The 13425-nt window shown below is 51.0% G+C and overlaps 2 protein-coding genes across 2 annotated transcripts in view; both read right to left on the reverse strand.

Annotated features, from left to right (window-relative positions):
* Positions 1-1831, reverse strand: part of Arhgap40 (Rho GTPase activating protein 40) — a 39295-nt gene extending 37464 nt beyond the window's left edge. Inside the window, exon 1 of the mRNA XM_027421241.2 lies at positions 1532-1831. Coding sequence (XP_027277042.1) covers positions 1532-1773 — 242 coding nt within the window. The 5' untranslated portion in view covers positions 1774-1831. The remainder of the gene's footprint in view (positions 1-1531) is intronic.
* A 3517-nt stretch (positions 1832-5348) lies between these two features.
* Positions 5349-13065, reverse strand: Adig (adipogenin). The gene is made up of 4 exons (XM_035447025.1): positions 12939-13065; positions 9839-9950; positions 7876-7928; positions 5349-5497 (listed from the first exon to the last, which is right to left on the reverse strand). Exons 1-4 carry the CDS (start codon positions 13063-13065, stop codon positions 5349-5351), a joined length of 441 nt encoding a protein of 146 aa, XP_035302916.1.
* Positions 13066-13425: the final 360 nt, after the last annotated feature.

The raw sequence follows: 13425 nt of genomic DNA on the forward strand, positions 1-13425 counted from the left end.
AGAACTGGCTTCACACAGCCCCCACCCTACTCTGGGGTTACAGGTACACAACACTACATTTGGCCTTTACTTGCAAGTTTGGGATCCAAACTCAGGTCCTGATGTTTGCACAGCAAGCACTTTACCCCCTAAGCCATCTCCCTATCCCCTTAACTAGTTTTTTTAAACACTTAAAAAATACAATAATGCTGAGTATGGTGATGTCATCACTGGGGAGGCTGAGGCAGAAAGACTGAGAATTAGAAGCAAGCTTGGTGACATAGCAAGACTGTCTCAAAAACAAACAATACAAATAAAACTTAAAACAATGCTTACATAACCCTGGAGTTTGGAGAGCCACTATTGGGGTGGCAAGCATGTCACTTTTGTTCCTTTTGTGTTGTTGTAAGTAAATAAAGGGGATGCTATGAAATTTCACACTCTTATAAGTGTCATATGGTTCATTCAACCGTAATCACTGAGCACATTCAAAGGCCAGAGGTTCTCACAGTTGGACCCAGTATTAATAACAGGAGATTAAGAGGGTAAGAAGAGACACTTTAGTAAACAGGTTGTTAGGAAGGTTTTGGATAGGTAGATGGAGTAATAAATAATGGGTGGGTGGCAATAAGAGTATAGGGTGATGGGATGGACTATAGATTCATAGATAAAATAAATGATGACCCCTCAAACATGTTTGCATCTTCATCCCCAGAATTTGTGGCTTTGTTCTCAGGAGGGAAAAGTGGAACTTTCCAGATATGATTATGATTGTTCAGGTCCTTGAGATGAGGGAGAGCCTGGATAACCTGAGTGGGCCCAAGGTGTCCCTGGTGTCACTTTATTAGTGACAGGCAGGCAGGAGAGGCAGAGATGATAGAAAGGAAGGTCACAGCCAGAGAGTTGAAGGTGCTGGATGCTGGCATTCCAGATGGAGGAAGGCTTTGAGCCAAGCAATGTGTGGGCCCTTGGCATCTGGGAAAGGAAGCCAGTTCCCCTGAGAGCCTGATGGTGGAGAAAGAGTCCTTGGCTTGGGGACACCTACACACAGAACTCAAAGATAGTAACTCTTGTGTCACATGTCCAAACAGCAGCAGCAAGGCTAAGTGCATAGATAAACACATTTCCCCTGTTGAGCCCATTTCCCCCTGATGGGTCAGAATCCCCACATATCCCCCACAGGTGCTCAGGGAATGTGTTATGTGGCACCAAGGTCTTTGAGTGCTACTCCCTTGCTAGAGCCTAGATTAGCCCCATCTGAGTGTACTAACCCCAATTCCTGAATCACCCTCTGGGGAAGGACCACAGCCAGTCCCCAGGAGTTTGGACTGCAAATGAGTGTGGCAGGAGCTGTCAGCCTCCCAAGGCTGCTCTCACACCTGCAATAATCTATCTAGGAATAGGTTTGCCCAAGCTAGTCCCCAGGATCACTTAGAATTGTTAAAAATTAGGACCAACCAAAAGGACTCATGCCTTGTGGTACTATTGTGAATACTGAGGTGACACCTGTCCCTGGCACACAACCTCCCTCCACCACTCTTGATACCAGTACCTGCAGCCCAGGTGGGCCCATCGCCCTGGAGTCCTGGCGATGCGGGCTCGTGGGATCCGGGGGCAGGGTGAGGCCAGGGGCAGCAGGGCCAGCCCTTCCATCTGGGCAGCAGGGAGAAGGGAAGGCTCTGTCATGGACAGGCACACAAGACTACCAATGCTGCCTCTTCGACTGAATGAATCACGGAGAGAGTTGGAGGAAGGCGGCAGGGCCTGTGGCACACCCTTCCAAGACACCCCCATACTGAGGTGGGGCTGCCTTAGTCAGGACCGCCTACAGGCAGGTATGTGTGAGCACACACTTGGCCCTTTGCCAAAGCAGAAATGACACAGAAAGAAACAGTCATAAATGAAGCATGTTACATGTGCCTATAACCCCAGAAATTAAAAGGTAGCGAAAGATTATGAGTTCAAGGCCAACCTGGGCCATAGAGTGAGACTCTGCTTCAAGAAGCAATAAACCAGGGCTGGAGAAATGGCTCAGCAGCTAAGAGCACTGGCTATTCTTCCAGAGGACACAGGTTTGATTCCCAGCACTTGCATGGCAGCTCACAATCATCTATCACTCCAGTTCCAGGAGAATCAAAGCCCTCCTCTGGCCTGTATGGGCTTTACATGCATATGGTACACAGACATACATGCAGGCAAAATATCCATACACAAATTGTTTATCTAAAAAATTATTTTTTAAAGTAAGCAGCCAAATATACATGCATCAGACATGAAACGCGCTTTTGATGTGGCCACTCTCATCCCTCACAGCCATCCCAATCTCAAAGTAAAACCAAAAGGAATAAATAAAGCCAGTGGCTAGGAGTGACCCAGGGCTTCACCTTGGCTTAGCCCTCCCTGTAAGCCTCTGGGAGCTGTGACTTTCTCCTCTGTGAAAAGGGGGACGGTGACAGGCAGGCAAAGGGTACCAAGGGTCAGCAATGGTCAGGCCTTGCTGTGGAGAAAGCAGCACTGTGGATTAGCTGTGTGTGTGTGTGTGTGTGTGTGTGTGTGTGTGTGTGTGTGTGTGTGTGTGTAGGGGGGCGGTGCCAGAGGCCTTCTGGGAATTGGCATTTGGGCTGAAAGGTGAAACAGCTGAGGCTGGATGGGAACGGCTGAGGAGGAGGGGCTGCGGACTTAACTCCCTGCCTGCCAGCCTGGGAATGGCTGCAGGAAGGCTTCCTGGTAGAGGCAGTTTCTTAACCACTGGGAGACTGAAGACTAGGGGGCCCATGGGCAGGTGTGGGGAGGAATTCCTGCAGGGAATGCTGATGTGTAAGCTGCAGTCCTAGCCCTGCGTCTGCTGCAGCTCACCAGCCCCTCCCTGCTCCCTCTCCAGAAGGCCGTGGCCCCATCACACAGAGTCCTGGTTCTCTCTGCCCTTCTAGGAAAGCTGAGTGCCAGTGACCTTGAATCATATTAACCTTCAAGGACAGGTCCCAGGCATTCAGTAGTCAGGGAACCAAGGACATGGGAATCAAGAAATGGAGTCCAAGAAACTCGAAATATGGTTCCGTAGGGGCCCCGGTAAGATGGAAGGCCTCACTGGAAAAAGGATCATGGGAGTCCTGATTTGCAGGAAGCCATCACTGGCTCAGACAGACCACGCAGGTGAGCAACTGACCATTTTTCCCCAGCATCCCTTCCTCAGGAGGGGACAAAAGAACCACGTCACAGGAAGGGAGAGGAGCTAGGGTCCAGCTGCCACCCAGGCTTCTCCCAGTGTGTAAAGTGAATCAGCATGGAAGAAGGGGTGAGGCTGGTGCATGAGGAGGGTTCATGGGAGCTGTGTGTGCAGAACACTGTAGGTGCTTAATGAAGGATGGGTGCATAAGTGTGTGGACAGGGAGTGGGTGGACGGACGGACGGACGGACAGATGGACGGACGGGTGGGTGGATGGATGGACGGGTGGACAGACAGATGGATGGATGGATGGATGAAGAATGAGGTAAGGGGTAGGATGAAAAAAAATGGCTGGATGGCTGGAGAGACTGCACACTACTTAAGAGAATGTCTGCTCTTGCAGTGGACTGGAGTTCAGTTCCCAATATCCACACTGGGTGGCTCACAACACCTGTAATTCCAGGTGCCCAAGCATGGTGTACTCTCTCTCTCTCTCTCTCTCTCTCTCTCTCTCTCTCTCTCTCTCTTAAAAAGAAAGTGGCGCAGTGAGAGGAATAGTTGGGACCTTTAAGTGAGAGGCCGGATGGCTGATGGGCAAACAGGTATATTGGTGAGGGGAAGAGTGGCCGTGTGTGTGTGTGTGTGTGTGTGTGTGTGTGTGTGTGTGTGTGTGTGTGTGTTGTGTGTGGTGTGTGTGTGTGTGTGTGTCAGGGGGGATGGGGGCCAGCAGGACTGAGTGAAGGGATAAATCATGGAGCCACCAAGGAATGGTGAATGGATACAGAAATGAATGCCCAGTGAGTAAGCTAGGGCCTGAGTAAATGACTAACCTAGAACCACAAACCCAGCTGCCGGGAGAAAGCAAGAAGAGTGAGCAATCGACCTGGATCCTGGACAATGAGCTTTGAGCCTCTGGCAGGAAGTGCCGCCTCCCAGCTTCCTGGAGAGTTGTGTGTCTTTAAAACGGAGCCTGGAGGCGGGAGTGTGCCCCACCTCCGTACCCCTGCAACATTCCTCAGCCCCATAGCCCTGTCACTGGAGTATCGGCCAGGCCGGCTAGGTCACAGTGGTGACTCAGACCTGTGGGCCCCTGAGCCTGGCAGCCTGCCAGCACCTCCCTAGGCAGCCTGAGAGCTAGACAACCTTCGTCCTACCATGAACTCCTGTGTCCCTCACACCAGTTGGCTGTCCCCAGACCATGTTCTGGGCTCAGAATCTGCTCTGTAGCTCTGTGTCCCCAACATAGCATATTACCCCAGGACAGCACTATTCTGCCCAGTGCAGTACAGTGCTGCCTCATCCTAGGAGAGACCTTCAGCTTTGCCACTAGGCTGTGTTAACCTCGCTGGGTCACAGCTTCCTCAATTAAAATATCACATGTCCTGAGAATTGGTGTAAGGACTCAGAAACCAATGACAGGCGAGCACCTCAACTGCCCTGGCACACAAGGCACAGAACCCCTTGTTTCCAACTGACTTTTAATGGAAATGTATCCACGCAGATATTAAAGTCCTAACCTTCAGGATCTCAGAATGTGACCTTTTATGGACTCAGGATGTTGACAGGAAATCAAACAACAAAAAAAAAATGAGTCATTAGGACAGGCTCCAATCCAACCTAAGCGGGGTCCTTGCACAGAGGGTGAACCTGGGGAAGACAGAATGCAGCAGACACCAGGGGAGAGTGTGTGAAGACAGGCTTGATGGCCTGCCTGTCTCAAAATGGATTGTCTCAAGAACGAGGAACCGAGTTGCAGCCACCAGATGTTGGGGAGGCTCAGGAAGGATCCTGCCATAGTCTTCAGTGGGTTCAGTCTGGTGTGACCTCACCTCACACTGGCAGTTTCTGCCACTCAAAGATAATGCCTGCTGAGGCTCAAGGCCCCTAAGCCTATGTGCCCTGTACTATGTATGGCTCCCTAGCGGGGACTGGCTCTTCAGAGGAGGACATAAGGCTCAAAGCAATGGTGGGGGAAGACTGGGGGAGGGGGACACTGCAGAATGGGAGTCCTGGCCTGTAACTCAAAGTTCGGAGTGGAAAATAAGGGCAAGATTGTAGGGGTGACAAGGAGCCTGGGGCAGTGTGAGAGACCTAGAGGCTGGGAAGGACCCCAGCAAGCACCCCCACACTGTGCTGGAGGCCATTCTTGGCATCTGACTGGAGGTGTGACCAAGGACAAGGGCTGCATCAGTGATCCCGACAATCAGATCTTCTCCCACCAACCCCAGGAGTTTTCATCTTCCTTGGCAGGTGCAGAAGGGCCTGGCTGCTCCCGCTTCCCCTCAGGGTCCATCCCACGTACTTCCAGACAGGTTGGGGCAGTGATCTGGGGCCTGGACTGCATGGCCAGGACTGTAGTGAAGCCAAACAGTATCCAGCATGTCCAGCTACAGCGGGCTTCTGACCTTTGAGCAGTTGCTGGGGTTTGTGAAGAAGACCCCAGGCAAATCCAGGGGGGCAGCTCCAGTCATGCGGAGTGGGGACCATTACCAAAGGTATTTCGTTCACATGCCACCAGGAAGCCCAACCCCATCGGACCGATTAAAGTCCAAGTAGGGCTTTATATGTGTATGTGTTGAGTGTATACACATGTGAGAACACTAGGATGTGTGTTTGTGAGTCTATGTATGTGTCTGTGTGCTGGGGGATGTGGAGAGGCTTACAGAAACATGGCCTTCTCCGGGACCCTTGGTGTCACCTTTTGTAGGGAGACTTGACAGTTTCTGCAAGATGCACTGTGTGGCCATATCATACACATTACAGCCTGTCCTGCACCTTCTGGAACATCTCCACACAGGGATAGGCTTATGGATGAAGTAGAGGTGTGGTCATTGCATCCCACTGGTGGGAGAGAAGCCCCATCCACTAACAGCAGCTGGGCTCAGATCCCAAAGGGCAGTGCTACTCTGGATGAAGAGCTGAGACTCCAGGCAGGACCACAGAGGACCACAGACTGTTTTAGGGAATTGGGGCTGTTCTGATGGGTGCTGTGGGTGGATCATTCTGATGGGACAGAAGGAACAGTAGTGAATAGATTAGCAAGCCAGGATATGTTTTCCCCTTCGGATATCTTCAATTTTTGTGGTGTCCAGTGGGATGCTGGGGAGGGACAAAATGATATCAGATGGTACCTGGGAGGCCTGTCGCCTCCCTTAGCCCATCTTTCCTGTTGGCTTGGGGTAACCAGAAGGGCTGCAGGAGACTTGGGGAATTCTCCAGGAACAGTGGCACATGCCTTTAATCTCAGCACTCTGGAGGCAGAGTCAGGCAGGTCTCTGTGAATTTGGGGCCAACCTGGTCTACAGAGTGAGTTCCAGGCCAGAGCTACATAGAGATGCCCTGTTTCAGAAAATAAATAAATAAAAATCTCTCACCACCTGTGCTCAGTTCCCGACCTGGAGAGGATGGACACTGGGCCAGCACCTGGCTTGGGAGTCACTGGACTGGGTTTGAATCCCTGTTCTCCAACATGCCTTAGCAATGTGACTCAACTGCTGTGCCTCAGTTTCCCCTCTCGGTAACTGAGGGATAACCAAGATCTTACCTCATAGAATTCTTTTAGCAACAGTCCCACATGAAGCCTTAGGAGAATGTGGCTCACATAGTCACTACTTTTGCTTTTTCGAGACAGACTTTTTCTGTATAACTTTGAAGCCTCTGCTGACACTAACTCTGTAGACCAGGCTGGCCTTGAACTCACAGAGATCTGTCTGCCTCTGCCTCTGCCTCTAGAGTGCTGGGATTAAAGGCCTGTGCCACCACTGCCCAGCGCTGACTACTCTTAAATGCTCCTACTGTAAATAGACCACAGCAGACACTGAGGACATTCACACTGCAGCCGAAGCGAGGACTGAGCTTGTTGTGTGATGCTGAAGCTCAGAGTGCTTGCCTTTGAGCAGACATGAGGGTGGGACAGTCCAGAGGGAGTCAGAGTGAATGACTGGACATGAGAAGCTCTGTCAGGGCACAGCAAAACACCCATTTCTTTAATAGGTACCCAGCATCTTCTGTGGGTTGACCTGGCCAGTTGGCCCCTATAAACTTCTTGGACCTGATTCTCCCCTGAAGGGCTCCAGGTCATTTGTGTTGACGGAGAACGGATGGTTCAGCAAGAGGCTTGGCAGGTCTGACTATTGGAGGTCCCAGGAAGACCCCTTGGTCACCAGGGTTCTCTTCCCTCCATCGCTCAGGCCCAGTTGACACCTACACAAACATGCCGAGAAGAAGCAGTGTTTGAGCTAAGAAAAAGATGCAGAGAAATAGTGGGTAGGCAGAGACTATCTGTAGATGGACAGGGTCCTTTCACTGAGTCTGAACATTGTTTTCTTGCCCTGTCTGTTGACTACAGGGCCCATTAACAATGGACATGGGTGGTCTCTTGTTCCCAAACTGAGAGTTTTGGATTGGGATGTGTGTGACTTGGTGGTACAGTGTGCTTGTCTAGTATGCTTGAGCCTCTGGGTTTAAACTCTAGCAATGGTAAGACACACACACACACACACACACACACACACACACACACACTAGCTATAGCAGGGAGTGAAATCAAACAGAGGCTTCTGACCCTGGGGCCTTGTGTGATTTCAACAGTCATGAAGCTCACCCTGTGCGCCAACCAGGTCACATGCTTTTTCTGGGGGAAAGGGCCTCACTTGGTAAGGCTGTGCCTCAAAGGATAGTCAAGGACTCTGAGACATAGTGAGGGCTCTGTGAGGTGCCCTGGTTCCCACCTGCCGTGAAGACTATAGAACGTGGTGCTTGACCATGCTTCACAGTCAGGCAGCTGTGAGGACGGAGAGAAGGTAGTGTGGTGCAGTGGAGGTGGAGACAGAGTCGCCAGGACCTGCTGCCATGGCGGGATGTGAAGGAGCCTGAGGCTGAGGCAGGAGGTGGTGGCTGGAGCAGCTGAGTCAGCTGCTCCACTGTGGGACGGGAGGGAGGAAAGAGAAGAGGACAAGGCCACTGGGTGTTGGGTGGCAATGTGAGTGGAGAATCCCACCCCAGACATGGAGAGCTCAAATGGGCAGGAGACGGAGCTCAGGGGAAGACTAGAGTGGCAGCGAGTATTCAGGAGTCACTGGCTGGAAATGGCATTAGCCCTGTGGGAATGGATGCCAATACTGTTCCTCTAGGTAACTTTTTTTTTTTTCTTTTTGAGACAGGGTTTCTCTGTGTAGCTCTGGCTGTCCGGGAACTCACTCTGTAGATAGGCTGACCTCAAACTCACAGAGATCCTCCTACCTCTGCTGCCTTTCATGTGCAGGGATGTTTGCACCACCACCTGACATTCTGGGTAAATTCTTCAAGCACCCTGGTTCTCCAAGTTCCCAAGTGTATATGGAGGTGAGAATGTCCTTGCCACAGCTCTCACAGTGAGAGTGTAGAAGGGACACACTGGGCATATTCCAGGACCATCAACCCAGATGAAAACTGGCATCGTGGACTTCTGATGGTGTGTGGACTCCCCCCCTGTGCGTCAGGAAGGGCTCTGGGTGTTTGGAGGGCCCCCATTATCTATGTTTCTGGAAGGTGGTAAGCGCTCCAGCAACACTGTGAGTAGTACAGGGTCAGGGGGCCTTGGAAGGGGCACTGGAATTTCAAATATTGGGGGAACTCCCTGGCAAAGTGACATTTGAGCAAGATTGCAAACCTCTGAGGTGAGGGCAGAAAGGAAGGGGTGGGACTTTGTAAGGAAACTCATGGCAGGGATCCTCCACACATGAGGTAGGCAGCTGTCCATCAGGGGACAGTGTGGGAGCAAGTAAGTGAATGTGTAGTGACATGTGAAGGACTCCAACGCCACAGAACCATGGGCATGTCCCCACTCCCGGTGGGGTGAGGCCCAGATGGACGGCAAAGTCTTCCTCTGGTCTAAGTGCAAGTGCTCATGGTGTGCAGGAATTGTCCACCATAGCTTTCTTCCCCCAGATGTGTATGGCCTGAAGACTACTCCCTTACTGAGACTGCACCTACAAGTTTAGCTAAACCTGCCTCCTCATCCAGCTATATACCTTGGACCCTGACTTCTTGTGGTTTGAATGAAAATGGCCCCATAAGCTCATAGGGACTAGCACTACTGGGAGGTGTGGCCTTGTTGGAGGAAGTGTGTCACCGGGGGGTGGGCTTTGAGGTCTCAGAAGCTCAAGTCAGGCCTAGTGTTCTCAGTCTCTTTCTGCTGCCTGTGGATTCAGATGTAGAACTCTCAGCTCCTTCTCCAGCACCATGTCTGCCTGCACGCTGCCATGTCCCATGATGAGAATGGACTAAACCTCTGTAAGCCAGCCCCAATTAAATATTTTCCTTTCTAAGAGTTGCCATGGTCATGGTGTCTCTTCATAGCAATAAAACTTTAAGACATCTCTCATCCAGGCTTATACCATAGACCCTGCCTCCCTATTTAAATATATGTAATAAACATGCTCCATCCAAGAGCCCAAATCACCCAGGCCAAGCTTCTCTATGTCTACGTGTCTGCCCTTTCTTCATACCCTCACTGCCCCAGTCAGGTCAAATCCCTGAAGTCATGCAGAGCATGGAAGGACAGTCTGTTCTTCAGCATGACCAGTGCATAGGGTGTCCATACAGCAAGGCAGCCTGTTCCAATGAGACAGCTGCTGAGGCTGTGGGCAGGCCCGGGGTCTTCTTGTAGCCTCCTATCCCCCATAAAGGCCTTACCTGGTAGAGCAGGCTCACTAGTGGAACCTGTCCTCCTGGCCATGGAATGTCCCCTCACAGACAGACTCAGTTGGTTCTTTGTTCCAGAGATCCCAGTTGAAACATAAATCTGAATCATCTTCCTTTGAATCTGTGGAAACCAGAGACAAGGCTTCTGGGCTAGACACAGCCTGCAGTGCTCCCCAGCTCCAGAGGCGTCACCTGCCAGGCCTGTGGTCCCCAGTGGCCCTCTAGGAGGTCAGAAGCTGAGGAGCCAGCTCTGAGACTTCATGGACTTGGATAGAGAATAAGGAAGGAGCTAGAAAGAAGATTGTCTCAGAGTGGCCATATCCATGTACTAAAACCAGAAGGACCCAAGTGGTGTGGGATGCCCACTGCTGCAATCTGAAGGGAAGATGTGCAGTCTGAAGGGATCTCGTGACTCTTGGTCCCCGCTAGGGGTGCTGCTGTGCAAGGTTATGGAAGCTACAGGAGGTAGCACCTCACTAGAGGGCATGGGGAGCTGGGATCTCTGTGTTACAGTCTGCTCCTCTTACCTGTTCCTGCTTCCTGACTGAGGATGTGATGTGACTGATACCTCAGGCTCTGCCACACCTTCCCCATCATGGTCTCTTCTTAAACCATGAGCCAAAATGGAACCTTCCTTCCCTAAATGGCTTTTGTCAGGTTTTTTGGGGGCATAGTCATGAAAATGGTAACTAACGTACTTATTGGGCACTGAAGAGACACAGAGTCACTGACCCTTCTCCCATTCATCATCTAGGCAAGTCATTACCAAAGGTCTATGATTTCTACTGCTTGGTGGTGAACATACATGTGAATGAAAGAATTCCTAAAAGTACACACATCTGTCAGGAGAAGCCTGGGTGACTCAACTGCTACACTTACTTCTCGGGAGACCTGATCCAGCCACTCAGGGGCACACCCGAAGCTGATGAAAGACTGACATCTATCTGTATCTTTCAGCTTGCATGATGCTAGAAAACTACAGGCCTGAGGCTGCAAGCCACCAACCACCTTGGGTCAGATCCCAGCACAAGGGCAGAACACAGAGAAACTAAGAGTTAGAAGACAATGATGCCAGGGTGCTGTCACCTCTGAGTGGCCGACTTCACTGAAGATCATAGGGCTTATTTCAAAGATGGAGGTAAGATGTTATCTCTAGAGAAACCACCCAAAGTCACTGTTATACTTCCTTCCGTGGTGACAAAAGCACTACTGACTAAGCCTACAAGCACCTACTATGTACCATGTGCCCAAGACCCCGCAAAGCCTTTCTTCAGCCTGAAAGATGTGTATGTGTGTGGGGGTGTGACTGCCTTCACTTGGTGGTAAGGAAACTAAGGCTCGGGCACCCCTGGCCTAAAGCCACACAGCCAACAGATGCAGCACCAGGATTTGAAGTTTACACTGATGACACTGCACAAGCTGTGACCCTGAGCAGGTTGCTTCGCCTTTCCAAGCCTGTTTCCCCACCTCTGCAATAAGGATTCTTTCTCAGGGCTCTCCTCAGGATTGGAGAGAGATGGTATGCATCACACATTAAGTATAACTCCCAAGTTCAAAGGAGATTAAGTTACCTATAACCTATCAAGGAACAAGACTGACCCTAGACTCCAGAGGGATAGGGTTTTGTTTCTGAATCTCGTGTATCCCGGACTTCCAACTCACTGTGTAGCTAATGAGCAGGATGGCCTGATCCCCTTGTTTTTACCCCCTGAGTGCTGAGATCACACCGTGGACCACCATGCCTGGTTTATGCAATACTAGAGATCAAAACCATGGTTTCTTGCATGCTATGCAGGCACTCTATCAACTCACAGCCCCAGACAGAGATAGCTACCACAGCTAGCACACATTTTAGCCTTTGACTCCCCTAGATACCAGGCCTAACCCTGGGCTGGGCCCCAGGGGAGGGCTCTAACTCACCCTAGATGTGAGATGAATTAGCTTAAAGCATGTTTTTCAGAAACCCAAGGCCCTCCAAGGCTCTGCAGGAAACTGCAGTGAGACCATTAGCAGGCCAGACGATGGATTGTGGGGCAGGTCATATAGGGTGCTGCTCATGTTGCCTCAGTAACTTGTGACCAGAGCTGGCAGAAACCTAGGCACACTGTTGCCCAGTCAGTCTAAGGTCACAGAGCCGAGAAACAGGGAAAGAAAAGATTTCAGGGAGACAGGGTGCCTCTTGCAATATCCCACCCCACCTGCCCCCTAGCCTCTTTTATGTCTGGGTCTTTAGCTCAGTAGTCTCAACCTTCTTAATACAGTTCTTCATGTTGTGGTAACCCCCAACCATAAGATTTATTTTTGTTGCTGCTTCATAACTGTAATTTTGCTGTTATGAACTGTAATATCATATGAACTATACGAACTGTAAATATTTGATATGCAGGATATCTGATGTGATCCCTGTGAAAGGGTCATTCAACTCCCCCTGGCGCCCCTCCCCCCCCCCCAGTGATCCACAGGTTGAGAACCGCTGCTTTAGCTACGCTTGATAGTGTGCTAAGTCAGGACCATTGTGGCCCTGTGCCCCAGAGAAGGCCAGTTCTTTTCTGAGTTTGGTCTGGCCAAAACCCAGGAGAGTGAGCACCCCAAGACAGCAAAGGCTGCTATGCCCTGCCGTTCACGCTGTTTATAAGAACACAGGGGAGCGTCTGAGTAAAGCTGAGCGCCAGCTCTGCTCAGTGCCTTTCCGACAGGAAGGGGCACCATTTTCTGACTCAGCAGCCAGCCTGTGCGTTAGCAATGGACTTGAGGGGCAGCAGCAGACAAGCATATACGTCAGTCCAACTCAGAGACTCTGTTAAGAAACTCCCAACTGCCGGCATGATAGTGCACACCTTTAATCGCAGCACTCAGGAGGCAGAGGCAGGTGGACCTGAATCTAAGACCAGCCTGGTCTACATAGTTCCAGGATAGCTGGGGCTATCTAGTAAGATCCTACCTAAAAACAAACAAACAAAACAACAAAAACAGCAGGGAGGAAGAAAGGAAGGAAGGGAAAAACTTTTTTCAAATGGAGCTGCGCTTGAAATACTGTGTGATGCCCCTTCTGAGGTTGTTTCGGGCACTTTATCCTGTTTAGGCCCCTGCCCAGCTGGGACCAGCTCACCTTGACTAAGTAAGAAGCGTAACCAGACGATCATCAAGAATAGCAGCAAACTCACAGGCAGGCAGAGCCAGAACACCAGGAAAGAGAGTGTGAGGTCGTTCACCAGCGGCACCAGAGGGTACTTCATTGTGCACCTGCAGCCATGCGGGTCCGCCTGGATTGAGCGGGCAGGCTGCCCCTGAGGACCTGGCAGCTTGGCCAGGCTTTGCTTTCAGCCCAATTGTGACTTAACACTGAGTGTGATGCAACAAGGAAGTCACGGGGAGAGCCTGCAGCAGAGGAAGCTGAAGGGGTCTGGCTGAGAGACAGGCTGGCTTCTGAGAAGGATGGCCAGGCTGGACTGGCCCAGCAGCCACTGGGCTCAGATGAGCCTCCGATCTTCTCAAAGGGAGCTGAGGAATTCTAAAGTCAGAGAAGCATATAGGACAAACGTCAGCCCATCTAAGGTACTTGCCTACTCACGGTTAGTGTGTCCAGGAACCATGTC

This window comes from Cricetulus griseus, chromosome 6, assembly GCF_003668045.3.
Source record: "Cricetulus griseus strain 17A/GY chromosome 6, alternate assembly CriGri-PICRH-1.0, whole genome shotgun sequence".
NCBI lineage: Eukaryota > Metazoa > Chordata > Mammalia > Rodentia > Cricetidae > Cricetulus > Cricetulus griseus.

Bases quoted from the DNA above. Each gene is read 5' to 3' on its own strand.
- Adig (XM_035447025.1), bottom strand. From the start codon at position 13,065: ATGAAGTACCCTCTGGTGCCGCTGGTGAACGACCTCACACTCTCTTTC. The intron at 7,929-9,838 runs GTGAGCCTGCTC...CCGTCCTCACAG, and splicing joins CAGGAGGACAGGTTCCACTA to CTGCCTGACTGTGAAGCATG. The intron at 5,498-7,875 runs GTGGGAACCAGG...GCTTCACTACAG, and splicing joins TTCTATAGTCTTCACGGCAG to TCCTGGCCATGCAGTCCAGG.